General features: G+C 32.6%; 3 protein-coding genes across 3 annotated transcripts; all 3 read left to right on the top strand.

The window, feature by feature from the left end:
* The first annotated feature begins 2,871 nt into the window (after nt 1-2,871).
* Nucleotides 2,872-4,638, top strand: LOC125056462 (cytochrome P450 6B5-like). The gene has a single exon (XM_047659566.1). It carries the CDS (start codon nt 2,900-2,902, stop codon nt 4,397-4,399), a length of 1,500 nt encoding a protein of 499 aa, XP_047515522.1. The 5' UTR covers nt 2,872-2,899; the 3' UTR covers nt 4,400-4,638.
* Nucleotides 4,639-5,463: 825 nt separating this feature from the next.
* LOC125056461 (cytochrome P450 6j1-like) lies at nt 5,464-7,226 on the top strand. The gene is made up of 2 exons (XM_047659565.1): nt 5,464-5,980; nt 6,170-7,226. Exons 1-2 carry the CDS (start codon nt 5,479-5,481, stop codon nt 6,976-6,978), a joined length of 1,311 nt encoding a protein of 436 aa, XP_047515521.1. The 5' UTR covers nt 5,464-5,478; the 3' UTR covers nt 6,979-7,226.
* A 133-nt stretch (nt 7,227-7,359) lies between these two features.
* Nucleotides 7,360-9,494, top strand: LOC125056463 (cytochrome P450 6k1-like). Its single transcript, XM_047659568.1, has one exon. The coding sequence runs from the start codon at nt 7,826-7,828 to the stop codon at nt 9,320-9,322; it is 1,497 nt and encodes a 498-aa protein (XP_047515524.1). The 5' UTR covers nt 7,360-7,825; the 3' UTR covers nt 9,323-9,494.
* Nucleotides 9,495-21,487: the final 11,993 nt, after the last annotated feature.

Raw genomic sequence — 21,487 nt, 5'->3', positions numbered from 1 at the left:
ATTCTGTTCCCGTTCCTATTCGCCTAACTCCTTCTCTATCTTCCTTTAAATTTATTTTGTACAAACATTACCTGTCCACATAGTATCCCTAACTTTCGTAGTAACTACTAACCGACGTGAGTGATCTAAAATAATCGTGTTTATGTGCACTTTTTACTTTTTATTTTTCATGTATCCTTTATTAGCTTAGTTTGTTTAAAAAAACTAAACTGGTACTCTGCTTAGTTTTATTTTTTTAATAACAAAATATGTAATATGTATTTTTGCACTTCTTGCCTACCTTATCTAATTTAATACATTTTTTTTTCTTTTCTCACAGTGGTTGCCTGGAAGAGATCGCTCGAAAGCGATAAGGCCGCCAGTTGTCCTCCTTTTCATTTAATTATGTTAAATTTTTATATTGTAATGCAACGAAGTGTTAATAAATAAATAAAATAATTATTGTTCTAACATTATTTATTACAAAATCTTAACATCGTAGTAAGAATCAAGAGCAGTGACTTGGAAAAGTTTTTGCTATTTATAATGGGACGCGAAATAATACATTTATGATAAACCAAGCATGACTTTTGACCCACTGGTAAGTAACATGTGCCGTAACATTTTGTTTATTTTTGGTAATAAGTTTTTGTAAAATCTGATTACGAAATTAATAATAAAATATTTATATTTGTTTAATTTTCCCCAATTAACGTAAATGCGGTGGTGACTCATAATATATTTACTTATATAATGTATATATTTAAATAATCCATATTAATATTTATTACTAAACATTTTCCTTTATAAAAGGATTTCCTTTATTCCTTTAGAAAGATAAAACAAATTCCTTGATTTTATATGCCAGAGGACTTACCCGATGTTAAGCTATAACTATCTACAAAAGCGCCGAAGACGTTCTTCATTGGTAACAAGTTCGAAAACGATGCAAAAATGTTTATGTATTTTGTTTGCTTTTGAAAACAAAATGTAGATATTTACTACAAAACAACGATGATAAAATAGGCTAATAAGTCGCATTCAGTAACATTTAAAAATTCCTTCGATAGTTTCATGCATCATAATTATTATCATCATGCTGATCTGATGCTTGTGGGACCACTTATACCCCACTTACACCTACCCAAATGAAGAGAGTATTTTTAAAATAAACAGGTATACACTGTAGGAGCCAGTATATATTTGATATTATTTTTAAATAATGTAAATATTTTTTGTAGATAATTTATTTTGAAAAATCCATTGGCATCGCCGGAATTTGGAAGCATAATCCCATGTTTTAAGGTCGCAAGCTCAAGCCACTCAGACAACACTGTTATTTTATTTAAGCGACTGAAATACGGGTCAGACATATGGCAGACATATTACGGTATTTATTTCTCAGCATTTGATATACTAGTAAAGGAAAATTTATAACTGAGTAGTTATTGTAAAAAATATTTACCTATCAAACAATTACACCTTCATATTCCCACGGCTGTATTGTTCGTTTATATTGTTCAAAAATATAATAATGGTCCTATGAGTATATATAGTTTTACTAAAAAACAACTTGTTGAAATATAAATAAACAGATTTTTCAATAAAATTTAAAATATTATATATTATATTAATAAAATATATTTATCACTTAACATCAGGTGAGCCTCTTACCCGTTTGTCGCTACAAAAAATAGAAAACATGGTAACGATAACAGACTTCTCTCAGGTGTGGAAAGTCTAGTTACATGTGTATATAGCTAGGCCCCTAAAATCTCTATTTTCAAAACAAAAGCAAGACTTTTGCAAGCAAAGCTACAGTTAGTAGCTAGTTTGTTAACACGAATTAGAGAAAATTATCTTTAATCGACTTAATTGATAATAACAAAAAACTTAATGTAAGATTCATGATGATATGCAAAATTTTTATATTTATGTACCTAGTCTTGCCATACATAATGTAACAAAGAAAAAAAAATCTATTGCAAATAACATTTATAACTTTTACAGTGTGTCAGTTTAATACATAAATATAAAACAATTTAAAATATAAAAAGCTTATTTGAAGTAGTCTCCATTGGCTGCAATATAGTCCTTTAAACGTTGAGGCCAGTTATCAATAGAAGCACGGTACGGATTGTTTTAGGGACTGCAAATTATTATGGCGTTTAGAGCAAGCCGTACTCTCTAAAACTGACCATAAATTACAGCGGATTATGATCGGTACTAGACGACAGCCGGTCTTCAGCTCTGATGAATTACGAAACGTTTGTTTACAACAAAGACTGCATAGACCGAGCTTTGTGACTCAGGGCTGAGTAATGCTAGACCATTCTTGGTTATTGAACATGGTGTTGTTAAGGGGCTTTACTACCATCTCAAGAATGGTATCTTGATACACTTGTGCCTTGTTTTAATACCTTTTTCACACAACTATGGCCAGACTAAGTTTAACACACTAAAAGCCATCGGTAAGCAGTTTTCTTTAAGAATAAATTATTAATGGGGACTATTTTTATTCATGTCATACAAAACATGATTCACTGGCGCTACAACCCTAAATGTCCTGGTTTCAGATTACGTCCTACAGTTTTTCGATCGTTTTTATTTTACTGACCTAGATGATCAGCCTTCTGTGCCTGACACATGTCATCAAATGTTTTGTTTGGGATATGCCGAATTCCTCACGATCTTTTCCTTATCGAAAGAGCAAGTGCTAATTGCGCACAAAGTTATCGCTAAATGTTATTGTACCATAAGATATCCAGACATACATTTAAGTACACTTCCACAATAAGTGTGTTTGTTGTCAATTATATTTAATCTTAACGAAATAATGACTGTCATAATATTATCTTGAATAATTGGCTATAAATTATACCACTATCTGTAGATACTTAGTGTTATTCGTACCTTGAACATGATCGCACTTATCTTGTTATTTGGTGCCGCTATTTTATTTCTTATTTACCTTAATGGTAAATACAATGAATTTTACTGGAAACGACGGAATGTTGCTTTTCATCCTCGAAACAAAGTAACTGGAGTCTTCTGGGACTTTCTAACAAAGGATAAGGCCTTATTTGAAAACCTGTGTGAATTGTATAAGGAGCATCGAAGTGAGCCAGCGGTTGGAATCGGTTCATTTCTGACGCCGACTTTGTATGTTATCGATCCAATTAATATTCAACATGTTGTATCATCGGATTTTAACTCTTTCAATCACCGAGGACTGGAAATTAATGAGAGCGATCTTCTCGCAGATAATGTTCTTTTTATGAATGGAAATCGATGGAAACTAATGCGACAGAATATGACTCCGCTATTTACATCTTCCAAGCTAAAATCGATGTACTATATAATAGATAAGAGTGCTGTAGATTTTGTAACTGAATTGAAGAAAAATCCTAAACTTTTAAAGACTGATACATTTGACACAATATCTACATTTTGCAGTGCTGCAATAGGGGCAGCCGTGTTTGGCGTTAGTTCCAAATCAATTTTCGATTCTCCTTTACTTGATATGGCGAGAGACGCTAGCCAACCCACTTTGATGAAGAATTTAAAGTTTGCTCTTGGAAGTTTAAGTACCTCATTATTTAAAGCTTTTAACGTTAATATTTTTACAGAACATGAAAAGTTCTTTATTGGTACTATAAAGAAAATATTGAGAGAACGAGAAATTGAAAATACAAAAAAACATGATTTTGCTGATTTGTGCATTCAAATTCAAAAGGCTGGTAATATGTTTGATAAAAGTACGGGCTTAGAGTTAAGTCCAACTGATGAGCTGTTAGCTGCACAAGCATTCTTTTTCTTCGTTGCTGGAGTAGAACCAACAGCAACCGCAATATTTTCAACCCTAGTTGAGTTGGGACGCCATCCAGAGTATTTAGCGAGAGCTCATAAAGAAATCGATGAATATTTTCAACTGAATAACAATCAAATATCTTACGATGTTGTTAATGAAATGAAGTTTCTAGATATGGCATTGAGTGAGGCAATACGTCTACATCCTCCCATAGGTTTCTTAACAAGACAATGCATAAAAGACACAGTCCTTCCGGTCGGCAATATAAAGGTAGATAAAGGAACAAAGATTTTTACACCAATTTTTGAAATTCACCACGATGAAAAATACTATGCCGATCCTGAAGTATATAATCCTGAAAGATTTTCCCCAGAAAATAAACATACCATAGCTGATTCAACGTACATGCCGTTCGGGAAAGGTAATAGAATTTGTGTTGGTATGAGGTATGCCAGTCTTCAAACTAAGGCTGGCCTGATACATTTATTGCGTCACTATTCAGTGAAAAGTACTATTAAAGAAGGAGGAATCAGGTATAAAAAAGAGCAGGTACAGGTGCGACTTATTAATGTAGACGTAGAATTGATACCAAGGCAACACATCAAGTAGTATTCAGTTATGTAGTAGGTATATGTTAATGAAATGAAGTTTCTAGATATGGCATTGAGTGAGGCGATAAGTCTACATCCTCCCATAGTTTTCTTAACAAGACAATGCATAAAAGACATTGTATTTTACTTAGAGGTAACGTACGCCAAATACAGAATATTATCCTTTTAAGCTATTTTTTTTAAATATATGTAGTAAGTAAAATTATATATTAATAAAGGAACATGTAATAAAATACTTATTTGTCTTTGATTTTAATTTGTACTATTGTTTTTGTTTGGTGTATCTTATTACAGGGTGATCAAAATTAGAAGATAGCCTCAATATAAATTACTGTAAAGGATATTTCTGTCTTACAAAAAAATATGTTTCTTCCTTTGTTGCCTCTCCATCCCTGGAGGTTGGCCATCAGTCTCGGGAAGCGTTTTCTGTCCTGTGCCAGCTGCAGCAACTCTTCTACAGTCGCAATACCCGATATTTACTAAGGTCAAAATGATAATGACGTAGTTGCCTTTTACTTATAGGTACACTTTGTATATAGCATTTAAATATTAAACAAGATTAATATAACCCTAAACTTTTCTTTTAAAAACTTAAATTTTCTTCCTGATCCCGTAAAAAATCGGTTACCACGGCGATTACTGCGTCATCATCTTTAAATTTATATCGTCAGAGAGAATTGATAAAAATTACTAGGAGCTAGTTTCGATGAATATGAAAGATGTTCCACTTCGAAGCTAGCTTTTTGAATGGCAGCCATCGCAATTGTGTGATTCTTTGCCATGCTGTTGGTTGCGTATTTCTCCACGCAACTTTGTTATTTGTCCAGTGTCTCCGTCTCCGTAATAATGGCACCATGATTACCACCCCTTGGTTATATTAAAAAACCTGAGTAATTTATCGATTTTATTTTAAAATATTACTTTAGTATTCTACATCGCACCATCACTATTTATTGAACACCCCTCGCATATCTAAGCAGAACATGACAAACAAGTCGTTATTTTTAGTAATTGTAACTTTTATTACCAGCAATACAAGGGCAACGAGTTTGTTCGCCATTACTTGTGTTCGTTATAATGATTTCACTCGTATTAACTTTTTGTGCCTTATTATTTTTAGTCATTTATTTTATTGGTAAAAACAACGAAGTCTATTGGAATAAACGAAATGTGGCTTTTTATACGAAAAATAAAGTAACAGGAATTATGTGGGATTTCTTAACGAAAGACACTCCACTTTTCAAAACTGTATGTGAAGTATATAAAGAGTATCGGAACGAACCTGCTGTTGGTATAGGATCGTTTTTAACACCGTCCTTGTATGTGATCGATTTAAATAATGTTCAACATATATTAGCATCAGATTTTCACTCCTTTCATTACAGAGGATTGGATACCAACAAAAACGACCTTCTTGCAGATAATGTTTTGTTTATGAAAGGAAATAGGTGGAAACTAATGCGACAAAATATGACACCGCTGTTTACTCCTACAAAATTAAAAGCCATGTTCTATATTGTAGATAAAAGTGCTAGGGATTTCGTTATTCATCTGGAAAACAATCCAATGCTTCTTAAAGGTAACGCTTTTAATACAATATCCTCATTTTGTAGCGCTGCTATAAGTGCTGCTGTATTTGGTGTGACTGCGAAATCAATTTTCGATTCGCCTTTTCTTATGGTTGCCAAAAAATCTTTTAATTCCACGTTTATTAAAGACCTTAAATTTGTGATAGGTATTTTTAGTAATGGCTTATTCAAACTTCTAGGATTTACTATGTTTCATGACCATGAAAAGTTTTTTATTAATACGATAAAACAGGTATTAAGAGAACGTAAAAGCTCTAATGTAAAAAAACACGATTTTGTTGATTTGTGTGTTAATATACAAAACTCTGGGGACCTATTAGATAAAGAAACAGGATACAAAATCTCCCCAACTGATGAAATTTTGGCTGCTCAAGCTTTTTTCTTCTTTGTCGGCGGAGTTGAACCAACAACATCAGCAATTTTTACAACTCTCGTGGAACTTGGAAAAAATCCCAAGATTTTGGAGCGACTCCAAGATGAAATTGACGAGACATTTAGGAAAAACAATAATGAACTCTCTTATGAATTAGTAATGAATATGATTTATCTTGATATGGTGTTAAGTGAGGCTTTAAGAATGCATCCACCAATAGCTTTTTTGATGAGACGTTGTGTACGAGAGAGTGTTCTTCCTGTAGGTAATATTAAAATCGAGAACGGTACGAAGATATTTATTCCACTCTATGAGAGGCATCATGATGAAAAACATTTCCCGGAACCAGAACTATTTAATCCTGAAAGATTTTCCCCAGAAAATAGACATAAAATAAATGATTTGACTTATACACCATTTGGCAAGGGTAATAGGCAATGTATTGGAACAAGATTTGCTTTGTTACAAACGAAAACAGGATTAATTCATTTGCTCCATAACTTCTCAGTCAAAACTCTTATAAAAGACGGTGGAATAAAACACCGCCGTGAGCAACTTCAAGTAAGATTGGATAATGTCGATCTGGAATTTATCTCAAGGGCTAAAAAGATATAATATTCGGAGTATTTAAGGAATTATAATATTATTGTAACTATGAAGTATGTTTAGTAGGTATTTTACTTATGATAGTAGTAGAAGGAGAAAAATAGAAATAGTTTGTTGGAGCCTTTAAGAGATTTGAAGAATCTTTCGTAGTTATAAAAAGTAAATACTTTTTTGTTATATCGTTATTGTGTGTTTACCCTACATTGACTTAAAATTGTATTAACTACAGTGCATATTAAATATATTATTCAAAAATATTTTTATTATCATTATTTGCCACTACTAATATATTATGTTTATCAATGCATAACAAACAGATTTTATTTACCTATAAGTAGTCACTTGAACATTTCAAGATAATGCTCAAATAAATTCAAACAAGTTATATCAGTTCATTATACTTATCATTTTTAGACTTATTATCGTAAATTACCATAACATAATATTTATACGTATAAATAAGATACACTAATTTTCGTTACGAATGTGAACAAAATGCCCATAACAAATACGATATTTGCTAAATATGTTTACTAAACCAAAGCTTTTCATTCTACTTTGCAGTAATGGAATAATTATAATAATCTTATGGCCTTAGCTTTACATTTCTGCTCTCCTTTATTTTTTTAGGAAAATACGTGGACAGCGTTCTAGGCTAAGCCTGATACTTGTATTCGTTGTAAGTGATTATCGATATTAGGGATGATGATGTATTATATTTATTGAGGTTTAAAATGTGTGTAACCTGACTGTGATAACAAATTATTATATATTTTACGAGTAAGTAATAAAAAATGTCATTTCAGATGCTAAGTGGTCCAACGGCACGATTATATTTAATGTGTAAACATCAGTCATGGTTGTGGCTCTAGTTTTACTTTTTAGTATTTTCGTCTTGTTTCTAATTTACCTTAATGGCAAATACAATGAAAATTATTGGAAGAGGAGAAATATTAAATTTTATCCAAAAAACAAAGTAACTGGACTCTTTTGGGATTATGTGACAAAGGATAAATCATTTTTTGAAAACTTTCGTGAGCTATATAGAGAATACAGAAATGATATAGCGGTTGGATTTGGCGCATTTTTAACACCAGCTCTATTCATTGTAGAACCAACTAATATTCAGCATGTATTATCTACAGATTTCAATGCTTTTAACCACCGAGGTATTGATGTGAATGAAAGGGATAAACTGGCGGATAATATACTCTTCATGAAAGGCAACCGTTGGAAGTTGATGCGTCAAGCGATGACACCCCTATTTACTGTATCGAAATTAAAGTCGATGTACTACATAATTGATAAAAGTGCTGCTGATTTTGTAATACTTCTTAAAAATAACCCTAACCTTTGGGAGTCCAAAACATTTGATACTATCTCGTCATTTTCCAGCGCTGCAATAGGCGCTGCTGTCTTCGGTGTTTCTACGAACTCTATTTTCGATTCTCCCTTTCTCAATATGGCCCGGGACGCATTTAAGTCCACGTTGATCACTGATCTTAAGTTTGCCCTAGCAAATATCAGTACATCATTATTCGAAACCCTAGACATTGCAATTTTTAAAGATCATGAAATGTTTTTTATCCATGCAATCAAGCAAGTACTAAGGGAACGAGAAAAGGAAAACAAAAAGAAACATGATTTTGCCGATTTGTGTATCCAGATACAAAATGCTGGAATAATGATCGACAAAGACACAGGTCTTCAATTAGAACCTACAGACGAACTTTTAGCAGCTCAAGCATTCTTTTTTTTTATTGCTGGCGTTGAACCAACTGCTTCGGTAATATTTTCTACTTTGATTGAATTAGGACAGCATCCCGAATATTTAGAAAGGCTTCACAAAGAAATCGATATTACATTCGATAAGTGCAATAATAAAATGTCTTATGAAATTATCGGTGAAATGAAATTTCTTGATATGGTGTTTTCTGAGACATTGCGATTACATCCGCCAATAGGTTTCTTAAGAAGACAATGTATTCAAGATTCTATGCTTCCAGTTGGTAATTTAAAAGTAGAAAAAGGAACTAGAATATTTACTCCCGTATATGAGATTCATCATGATGAAAAATATCACCCCGATCCCGAAGTGTTCAATCCAGAAAGATTTTCTCCTGAGAATAAGCATAATATATCTGATACAACATATATGCCGTTCGGAAGAGGAAATAGGATTTGTGCAGGTATGCGGTATGCAACCCTTCAAACAAAAGCTGGTATCATTCATTTACTGCGACATTTCTCTGTGAAAGCTATTATAAAGGAAGGAGGGATAAGATATCGCAAACAACCTGTGCAAGTGAGGCTTGATAATGTTGACATTAAGTTTATCCCAAGAACACTGTAGCACCTAATTAATGTTTATCATAACAGAAAACTATTTGAAATATTTGAAGAAATTCCGAGTCCCAAACTACATTATTGGAAAACGCTAAACTTTGTTATATTATAGATTGGATCAAGTCGAATAAAATTAGAAACTTCTCTTTTATGTATTTTATTGAAATAAATTATATAATTAATTAATATGTAGTTCTTAATTTAATTTACATAGGGCTTACACATAGATATTATAAATACTGTTGTATAGCACCATAGTCGCTGTAAAGACCAGATGAACGTTGTCTGAAGTATTCTGCAACGTTGCCGCTCATACTGCCGTACGGGATGCCTCCTGAAATGTTGGAAAAATGTTAGAAAAGAAGAACTCTGATTAAAGCAAACTATCGAAACACAGCAGCAGCAGTATACAGTGGTTCTATTAGTTGATACAGAGCTGGTTTAACGAGTATTTTTAAAGGAATTTCTATTCTTTTATTTAAGTATTAGTGTGAAATGAAAAGTATACATTGATCTAATGCAGGTTCAGTGGTTGTCATTTCGGAACACGTTGCTCGTTAGTAATTGGCAGGCGTCTATTTTAACACCTTAAAAAATTCATTTATTTTTGACATATTCACATTGAATTCCACATAAAAGTTGACATTATCTGTGACAAAATTTTAATAAAAATAGTTTCATAACTCATTTTTATATTTTATAAGTATTTATTAGGGATTTCATATTAGCCCCGATTTTATGGTACTAGTATTGAAAGCTAAAAAAACCTGTTGTATGGATTTATACGACTTGGAACGACAATAACTGACAAGATCTTGGAAAATAGCGTAGGCATGAACAGTATATCGATTTCATTTCGTAATCTATACTAATACTTTAAAGAGTAAAGATTTAAAATGTTGTATGTTTGTAATAAATCAACTTTGACGACTCATTGGTCTAGTGGTTAGTAGACTGACTGCGAAACCATGGGTCCCGGGTTCGATCCCCGGCTGAGACGAACATCGATGTGATGAGCATTTGGTGTTGTGCTTAGGTCTTGGGTGTTTAAATATGTATTTATATGTTTATCTATCTATAATATGTATGTATATCCGTTGCCTAGTACCCATAACACAAGCTTCACCAGCTTAGCATGGGACTAGGTCAATTGGTGTGAATTGTCTTTAAAAAAAAAAAAACTGATTTCGAAATTTCTTTCGCTATTAGAAATACAATCCCTGAGTAACATAGGCTGTATTTTTCAAGAGATACAGAAAACAAATAATCCAGTCCGTGCGAAGAGAATATCTTTCTATTTTTAATCATAAACATATAAAAGTGTAAGTAGTGGGAATATAAGGATGATAATTACCATAGGAAATGCCAGGTGCGGGCAGTGGTAGTTGCCCACCACTATCTGCTCTCGGTGCTGCTAAGGCGAGTGCCACTAAGCAACAGAGAAACACAGCGATCTGAAAGTGTTGTTTAAAATATTATGTATATTGTTTAAAGTAAAGAACATATAACACTGAGCAAGCAATGGGTATAAAAGTAATAGAGACGAATTTAAAGGTAATAATGTTCAACATTAGGTTAAGAGGCATCTTTTTAGGATTTGCTGTAAAGGTCATGGTTGTAACAAGAAATAGGTAGTAGCGTTTAATCATCCGAGTTACCAATACCATTTACGTAAGCTATTTAACACCTCCGACGACAACATAGTCGGAGAATTATATAGAAAACAATAAAAAAAAGAAAAAAGTAATGAACATTTAATTTCATAAATTAAATAAATTCATAGGTCATGTATTATTTTTTATTTACATTATATTTATATAGATTTAAAAGTTGCCAAATGACTTTTGTGTTATATTAATTAAAGGACATGTGCGTGATATTTAAATCGGGAAGTGTTATGAAGGCTTTTAAGACCTTGCTTTCAGAGGTCAAAAGCTTCTCATGACCTAGCAGAGAACGCAAATAAGTCATACGTATTCCCACAAACACACACATTTATATTCCATGTGTGACAACAGCTGTTTCAATTAGTATTAATTAAATCCAATATGCTTTCACAAATATGATTATTAAATTTAAAAACTTCTTTATCAGATATTAACTGATAAAGAAGTTTTTAAATAATGTAGGTATTTCATCATTAACTTAAGTCGATGTTTTGAGTGATTTTCAGTAAAATGGTATCTAACGCCATCCATTGCCAAAAGTTGGTATTTGCATTATTTCCTTTTTTTACACACAATTGAATTTAAAACATCACTACACATATGTAGATACTACAAATTATTTCATATGTTTTAGGTAGAATTATATGTGGGTTATATCATCACAAACATTTGTTATCAAATGTCTGTCTGGCCTACACCGCAAGTCCGTTTCACGCTGTGTATTTAATTTAATTTTAATAGTAATATAGTTCTACAAGACTGTTAATACGAAATATTAAATCAAGCAAAAGCAGTAGTGCGGTTTTCTTATAAAAATTAAATATAAATGAATTAGTTAATCCAAAGCGAATCACTATAATATTAAACGTTATATACGATTAGAAGCTCAAGAATATTCAGTTCTCGACACCACAACTAATAAAAAAGTAAAAAAGGAACTGCGAAAGTAAGGCAAATTAAGAAAATAAACACAGGAACAAGTGTAAAAAATTTCGATACATTCTTATTTTTATAATTCTTTTTAGAAACTGATGTTAGATTTAAATGAATGAATTAATACAAGCTTGCAATTTCAGACTGGCTGGATAACAATTAATATACTATTCGTTACTTTGAAGGATAATAAAAGCTTCATTATTACAATTGGTTCCCAATGATATATAATAATAATATAAAAACATACCTGCCGAATCGTTGACATTGCGAGAACTACGCGCGTGCGCAGTTACGATCCCTGTTTATATCGAGATGCGGCCGTCAAAATCTTAGGTCGTTTAAAGGCTGATTCACGCTACACCGTGTCTCGACCGGGCCGTGCCCCGGCCGGGGCACGGCCGGGGCACGGCCTAACATTAATGATATACTTTTGTATGAAGTAATTCATGCCTGACCGTGGCTCGGCCGTGCCCCGGCCGTGCCCCGGCCGGGGCACGGCGTTGTAATGTCGGTGGGTATTGTTTCCCGGCTCCGGCACGGTCCGGCCCCGGCACGTCGTAACATGAACGTAGGCGCCCGGGCACCCGCAGAGCAGTCAACGTCAAATCTTAGTGAGGTTAAATTTTTTTTTGTTTTTTTTTTGACAAAAACAGATATAGTCGTCCAAACACGTAGGTGCGTACACCCAAACAGCCCGGTGTAACATGAACCACTGTCCCGGCCGGCGCACGGTGGCCGTGTCCCGGCCGGGGCCCGGCCCGGTCGCGACACGGTGTACCGTGAATCATCCTTTACAACTAATTGACCAACAAAATTTATTTATATATATTAAGTCCTATACTTACAGTAATGTAAATAGAAAAAAAAGGCTCAATTTAAGAAATAAAAGCCTTAAACCACCTCCTGTTTTTAGAACTGTCATACATAAAAAACCGTGTGACAAAATATCAAATTGTTATGAGCAAAAACAAAAGTAAATTTAGCTTTACTCAATTTTACTTTTTTTTTAGTAATTTTGTTTTACCACAGAGTCTAACATATCGTTTGCATAAGGTTAACCTAAAACCTTGACACCTAAATACTAATAGGTACATGTTAGAGTCAGATCGATCAAGAAATTATATAAACCAAGATCTGAGCATATTATTTTTATTTATTTACAATAATAAAGATCCGTGGACACGAAGAGGTTTTTTATTTAGGATACATTAGGATAATCAAATATATTGCTAAGATCTTTGTCATTCAGATACAGGCATGTCTACTAATAAAAGAATTTATTAAAATTGGTTTAGCAGTTCCAGAGACATATAAACACACGAACTTTTTTATAATAGTATTGATAAGGAATATATGAATAGAACTAAGCAACAAAACGCGCACTGCTTTACTGCATCCCGATCATAGTCTTTATGAGAAGTTCATCCATCAGACATAATGAGGTGCTCAAAATAACCTTCATTTTCGTTGACGATTTGGTGCCGTATACCAGGGATTCAGAACAGAGCAGGAGTTAAAGGTGAGTCAATAAGATTCAACTCTTACCAGTGCCTTGCAGTGACAGTCATTTCTCTGTAAAGTTTACGTAATATTAATTACTACTATTAATATCTATTACGTTATTTATCATAACTTATATAAATTTAGTCTTTGGTATAAAATAGATACGTGTGTGTAATTGCATATGATATTTATAGTCGCTATTAATTATAAAAATAAAGGGTTTTTCAACAAGAACTTTGTTTTCTAAAACAAAATAAAACAAAGAATTTAGAGGAAAATGAATAAAATTTTTATTGTATTACAAAGAGAAAAGTTTGGCAATTATGAATGAAAAATGATATCTGGCAAATGTCCACCACGACCACGCTGACAGATGTTGATTCTTTCATCAAAATTTTTAATCACTTTTTGGCAAAATGGAGGGTCTATTTCGTTAATGACATCACGGATTTTGAGTTTTAAGGCTGCAATCGATTCGATTGGCTCCGTATAGACTCTGTCTTTAACATAGCCCCACAAAAAATAATCCAGTGGTGTTAAATCACACGATCTGGCTGGCCACTTAACAGCTGAATTTCGCGAAATTATGCGCTCGGGAAATTTGGTTTGCAATAAATTGATCGTTTCATTGGCTGTGTGACATGTGGCACCGTCCTGTTGAAACCACATTTCAGTGATATCCATGTCATCAATAATAGGCCAAAATTTAGTGGTTAACATCTCGCGATACCGTGATCCATTGACTGTTACCGCATTTCCAGCCTCATCTTCGAAAAAAAAACGGCCCAATCACGCCTCCAGACCAAATAGTGCACCACACAGTAACACGTTGAGTATGCAAAGCCTTCTCAATAATTGCTTTAGGATTTTCAGAAGCCCAAATGCGACAATTTTGCTTGTTGACGTACCCTGACAAATGAAAATGGGCTTCGTCTGAAAAAATGATTTTTTCAGAAAAACCAGCAGGTTGTTCCTGAATGAACTGAGCGAATCTGCGGCGATTTGAATGGTCGATCAGCTTTAATTCCTGCACCAGTTGAATCTTGTAAGGCTTCAAAGCCAAATCCTTTCGCAAAATTCGCCATGTTGTGCTTTTGGATAACCCCAATTGTTGAGAACGTCGTGAAATTGACAAATTTTGATCTTCTTCAACACTGTGGCTCACGGCGGCGATGTTTTCTGTTGAACGACCCGGTCGAACACGTGTTGGTGTTGGCACATTTTGTACCGAGCCTGTCGACTCAAATTTCGCGACCAAATTCTTAACAGCGGTCTCAGAAGGACGATTATGCTGGCCGAAAATATCACGAATTTTACGAAATGTAACTTTAACAGAACCACCACTTTTATAGTGGATTTGAATTATTTTAATGCGATTTTCGAGCGAAATTGAATTCATTGTAATAATTGCCAAAGCACCTGCTACGAATACCGCCAAAAACTAAATGTCAAAACTATCACGTTCTCGGTGTTGCCACAATTGAAAAACAAACTTCTTGTTGAAATACCCTTTATTTATAGTATGAAATTTATCTTTTTAAACAAATACTTTTGAAATGAGTCAAAGGATATTTAATATATATTATGATGAATGAAACTCCAATGTATTGCTGATATATTTATAGATTTATTCTAACATTAACTTCCTAACAAAAACGTATATTGGCAAGTAAAGTAATGAATCAATTACCTACCTGAAATAATTATAGAAACAACATATTTTAGAGTTTGTTATTTCATAAAAGTTCTTTTAAACAATTAATTTAATCTAATTCTTAATTAAAATTCGAATACATATATCTTAACGAAAATACTTCTCATAAAAATGAAGTGACAATCCAAAACACGCGCCTTTTTCCACAGACTAACGAACACTTCAAAATTACAAAAAAATAAAACGTCAGTTTTGTTTCAACCTTATCGTTGACAAGACAAACTTATCCCCTTCAATATCAATCACACATGACATTGTTGTATTATTGAATATACAACTTTCACAACAACTAATTGTCTACAGTTAATATGCATTAAGCTGGTTAAGTCTACTACTAAGAATTATATAAACCATTAAAACTCCATTTCACAAATAAATCCATTTGCAATTATTAGGACAACATTGATTCACCAGGGACCGAACCTAGCAAAGTTTTAATAGAGGAGGTTATCAATTTGACAGTATTAATATGTATGTGTTCAAGCATAGCTGCGCCGTTCGTGGAATCATGTAGAGGTCACCGAAGTGTCAATTTTAGCTATAAATCACTTTTGATATATATATATTAAAATTTTAACGCCTATTGTTAATATATTGCAATGTTTATGGTATGCGTAAATGTCCAGGGTAACGTATTTCGAGAAGTAAAATTTAAGAAATATTCCTTTTTGTTCATTTTTATATATTTTTTTGAATAATATCTATTAAAACTGGATAAAAAATTATTGGCCGTAACGTACAAATGAGTTGGCTTTTTCCCACGCCAGGCTAATTGTATATCACCTATTACAACTATTATATTATACCTACTTATTAAATGATTATTTTTAATACATAGGACTCCTACATAGCCTATCAAATAGGCGATCAGGCAGATCTGTGGCCGAGAAGCTAGGTAGCAGTTACATTATTTGCTTACACTTGGGTCTGGTGGGCTTGGCGTCTCCCGCGCAGCCCGGGTGATTACTACTCCGGAGTATCCTCATGATATTTATAGGCGAGTCGAGTATTAAGTAACTTTTGTTCAACATCTTCTCTAAATGATTTTGGCATTGTTACTTGCCAAAAATGAGTACTCAGAGTCTAACAGTAAGTCCTATAGTTCCATTGATCAGTTAATAGGCCCTTAAATATTCTTAAAACATTATTTAATTAGTTATTTAGAGTTAATAGACACCGTATAATATGTAATTGTATAACCAATATTGCGTGTTTAATAAGAAAATCTATTTGTTTAACTATTACAAAGTTCTAGAAACACGATCCAAACGCTTTCAACTTAGGTTTGTGTGTCGCTACAAATTTGTTACGCGATTGCATTTTAATTATGTCTTGCTTTGATTTTAGTTGTATAAAATTATCCAAGATTTTTTTCCTATAGTAAAAATGAAAAATTTTGGAAAATTTTAGATTACTTTAGTTTACGGCATTTTATTTTGCGAGGCGCTCATAGATTAAAATTAAAACAAAAGAAGCAGAATAACTTGGCACCGGAATTAAGGATATAATAATAATAAAATATTTATTTGTTTGATATAATTGGTGCCTTCTAGTATAATTAATATAGTAGGTACTTATGAAGTTTAAAACTTTTTCTTCTCGTGATTAAAACCCTTAATTTAAAAACTTAATTTACAAAAATATCTGGTTTGAATTCCCACAATCACCAATAAGGTTTAAGGGTCGATACATTGTTACGGGTTAATTAGACCATTTTTAGGTAATATATTTATGTATATTGAACTGACTTCAAAAAATCCGAATGTTCACAATTCATGTTTTGGTTTTGTATGTTCAAGTATGGCTCCTACTTTTGTAGATGAATTGTTGATTGTCGAATGAAGATATAATCTGAAAAATCTCTTGAAAGATATTAATTATTTTATTTTATTTTTTATTTTATTTTAATGATAATTTATCGAATAGCGTAGATAAACGTAACAGTTTTAGTTATTTATGTATTTTCAAGTTAACATACGAAAGTGACAAAGCTTTTTAAATGATTTTTCAATAGACCTTCTATCGAAAATCACTTATATGAAAAAGGAGTAGGAAGAGTGGAATGCACGAGATCCCGATGCCGGTGAAGGCCCAATTTGATTGACCGACCTAGTTAAAGTCCTTACGAACCTTGTTATTACCCAACAATTTGAATTCTCTTTCACAGCAAAAATGCTTGCAAGACAGGTGGGAATGGAGGAAGCAATGTACACCAGCCCGACCTTCGGAAGAATGCAAATAGAGAAACAAGAAAATAGCATATTTCAATATGTACGTTAGAAAACAATTAGGGTTTCGAAAATATAATCAAAGCAAGTGAAGCGTGAAATTAACTTAATAGTATTGTATCATAAGTATTACGACAAATCACATAAACATAATACAAACGAATGAAAGATACAAATAAAATATACATTATTATAAAGAAATCGCGACATAAGGATATTTATTATAGGATCAAAGATTTGCTTCAACCGTATTTTACTCTTACAGGTTATATCATTAATATGCGTGATTTAACATTTGTATATACATACGTTATAGAGCAGTGTTGGCTTAGTGGCTTCAGCGTACGACTCTCATCCCTGAGGTCGTAGGTTCGATCCCGGCTGTGCACCAATACGTTATTTATAAACGTTAAAACATATTTTATTTAGATTAATACAAATATCTAATTAACTGGCAACACTTCACTAGCTTCTGAGGTGTTGGTGTCTATAAGCACAAGGCATTATTTGTTGCACACATGAAAAATATGAACAAAATAAGTGCAAAAAATTATAGTTTTTTTAATAAAACAAAGGAAAAGCCTCACCTAATGTTAAGTGATACTGCCCATAGACACATTGCCAGAAGGGTCGCTGAAGTATTTTAAGAATTATAACGCTCTTTTGTTGAAGAATCTTGAGTCGAATTCGTTCGGTAATATTTCAGTAGGAAATATTTTGTATTTAGCCTCGACGTCCGATGATAAAACTCAGCTGCAGGTATTAATACGAAAAATAGTTCTCTTTCACTCTTACAGAGTTCTAAATAAATATACAATCGGTCCGGAGTCGTACATTTACGTCATGATTGTTCAATGCGATTGCATTACATAAAGAGGCACTGCACTGCAATACCAAGTTGCAACTTCAAATAGACCGCCTTGAATTATCTGTGCGAGGTCGCATTGTCCATGGATTATGAGTTTTTTGATACAGTTTATTTAACTTTTAATTATGCCTTAATATAGTTTGATATCTGCTAAGATTTAATACCGGGGTTCGAGTTACATTCAATGTAAAATAATAAATAAATAAACTAGATTGAGTTGACCCAATCTCTTCAGTGAAGGGAACTATGTAGGGAAGGGCGGTCTTTGTCAATTAATCAGGAAACAGTATTTCTAATAGTAATCATGATAACTATATCTATATATATAAAAATGAAACCCGTTTTCCGTTGTCACGACATAACATGAAAACGGCTTGACCGATTTGTCTGATTCTTTTTTATAATATTCCTTGAAGTAAGAAGATGGTTCTTACGGAGAAAAATTAAAAACAATTGAGTGAAAAAGTCTAAAAACAACAATTTTCTATATTCCCATACAAAATATTCGTAATAATATTTAAAGGCAATTTGAACTTTAATACCATATCAAGTGTTAGTGGAGGGGTTCCGGGAAGGTAAATTTTTATTTTTTGACATAATGTATTTATTGTATTATCAACTTTCTTTTTTATCTTACTAGCTAGACCGGTGTCCCGAATAGCAGAATAAGTATTAAAAAAAAATAAAGAATCGACTGTTCGGCGGTACGATGTTCGCCAGGCCAGCTAGTAATCAAAATAAAAAAGGCTTTTTTTGCAAAACCAAAGTAGTTCTATATGTTTTTCACTATTTTTTTACAATTATTTATCTGAACTAAGTAATATCTATTTCATAATTACTTTACAAGAACCCCTTCCCAGGTAAAGGTCTCCTACAATATCATGCTAACGATCATATATTATTATCATGTGACCATATTACTACTTTAATTATGTAAAGTGTAGGAAAAATTTGTTTTATTTATTTATGTTCTAAAACATAAATAAATAAAACAAGTTCGTATGCATAAAATTATACTAGAAAATATGACATCACAAAATATTTTACACCCATCAATTATATTAGAACGTTATCAAGCTAGACAAGGGAACAAATTAAACAAGCAACCACAAAATGAAAACAAAAAAATAATAATAACTAAAACTAAATAGAAACTTAACCCTTATTAAGGGCATGATAAACAAAGTTACGGTAAGTAGGAAGATTGTTGTAAAATATACCAATATTTTCATCAATGTTAGTAATCATGTTGTAAGAACGAGATAGACTATTTACTGGATAATTAAAATTAGCAGATAAGTAGATTCTTAGATAGATAGTTAGATTCGTATTCAATCATTAATTTAAGGTGATAATTATTAATAGGCTAATCATAGAACATTTACATGCGATTTGGAAGTTGTTAATTCCCAACTACTAGATTTTCAACAGTTTATTTAGAATATCAGGTAATATTGTAGGGCCAACTGTTTACACAAGAAGACATTATGAAACGAGGATTGATCAAATCTTTTCTTTCATCATGTTAAAATTATTTCCAGTTATTACAATAATTGTTTCGACAACTGTTAAAAGTAATGTCGATGCATAACTAACTAGAGGCCCCTCCCAGCTTCGCATTCGATTTTTAGTAATATATAGGAAATAAATATATCCTGCGCAGGATTAAAATAATAACTGTCCAAATGATGTAGCGTAAAAGACATATTTTATATACTTTGAATACCAGAAGCGATAAAAGTATCTATTTTCTTTTAGGAATCAATTTATTACCACCAAATGTGCATTTGAAATAAATTATAAATTTTTATTTTAGTTATTATTCACTATTTTGGCTATAATGGCTTACACAAGATATAGATAATATATACTGTGGCGAGCTTTGTCGTAGGACTGTTTAAGATAAACATTTCCATCATACATTTCATATGTGTAACTCTAGATGTTTTGGCAGCGCACGCCAGAATAGCTCGCAGATGGTTGATTTTTGCTACTTACTTGATATTTTGGATAATTCACACAATATATTTATAAATTGTAGCCTATGTGTTATTCTTATCTATAACCTACATTATTGTACAGTTTCAATAAAATCCATTCAGTAGTTTTTACGTGACAGAGTAACAAACATCCATCCATAATTACAAACTTTTGCGTTTATAATAGTAGTCGGATATTATTCAAGGATTATATTAAGTAAAGTTAATAATAGAAAAGTCACAAATCAACAAGTATGGAAAATTACATTTAACTATTGAATTTCATCATTGCAATACAAAATGCAACCTGATGTAAACTAAGTTAGCAATGCAGATTTGTGACGAAATTTAAGTTCAAACTTAATAAATAATTAAATGTTAGTCAACACGACACTCTACTTACAATTTATTTCTCAACTGGATAAAAATTTATTTAATTTGTATCATTTCATTTATTTGTACGAAAGTAGGTCAAAATGATTTCGGAGTAAACACATTGGTTGCAAGGTGTGGCATTTATTTATAACCTATCCATAAGCTCACTACGCATTAATGTGCAAGTAGTTTTAGAAATAAAACTTTCAAATCATACACACACAAACACAAGTTAACTTATTATTTAAAGGTTCTTTTTTCGTAGTCGTTCGTGGTTTTTATGAGAACTTCCTAACATAAAATGAAGCTAATAGAACTGATTTATTAATTAAAAGCCGCAAGTCCACACTTAAGAAGTAGAAAAAGGGAATTTCTAGAGAAATTTAATTTTAAAGAATTTCTATTAAGAACTAGTATGTAGATAATAGGTGCGAACAGTGTGCACAAACACAATAACAAATACTTTATGAAAAATTCATGAGAACTCCCTCCTCTTCGAATGGGTGGTCCGAAAAAAAATGTCCAGATCATTCGGGCCCTGCAGCTGGAATCAGAGGACCGTAAATAGTAGACTCCTACATAGTAGCCTAAATCAGGTACGTGATTAGGCAAATCTGTGGATGAGAGGCTACGCAGTAGGGTTAGGTCATATATCCCCTTTCCTTAAACTTAGTTCTGGTGAACTTGGCTGCTGCCATACCACCGGAAATATCCTCATGATATTTATAAGTCTCAGAGTTGGCTAGATTTGAAACCCACAATAATGTTAAATTAAGACAAGATGTACGTTGAGTCTAGCATATTGGTGCATAGTTTAGAGCAGCATCCAGCAGATACCTACGACCACTATGTCATCCCCAGCCGATTCCCATATGGTGGATTTGTTGCTAGGTTGTCTTTAA

The sequence above is a fragment of the Pieris napi genome, chromosome 15, assembly GCF_905475465.1.
Source record: "Pieris napi chromosome 15, ilPieNapi1.2, whole genome shotgun sequence".
NCBI lineage: Eukaryota > Metazoa > Arthropoda > Insecta > Lepidoptera > Pieridae > Pieris > Pieris napi.
The sequence above is the reverse complement of the archived record's forward strand: the minus strand, read 5'-3'. Positions and strand labels throughout refer to the sequence as shown.

Excerpts from the sequence above, each read along its gene's own strand:
- LOC125056461 (XM_047659565.1), top strand. The coding sequence starts at position 5,479 with ATGATTTCACTCGTATTAACTTTTTGTGCCTTATTATTTTTAGTCATT. Across the intron at positions 5,981-6,169 it reads CAATCCAATGCTTCTTAAAG|GATTTACTATGTTTCATGAC; the intron begins GTAACGCTTTTA and ends TCAAACTTCTAG.
- LOC125056462 (XM_047659566.1), top strand. The coding sequence starts at position 2,900 with ATGATCGCACTTATCTTGTTATTTGGTGCCGCTATTTTATTTCTTATT.
- LOC125056463 (XM_047659568.1), top strand. The coding sequence starts at position 7,826 with ATGGTTGTGGCTCTAGTTTTACTTTTTAGTATTTTCGTCTTGTTTCTA.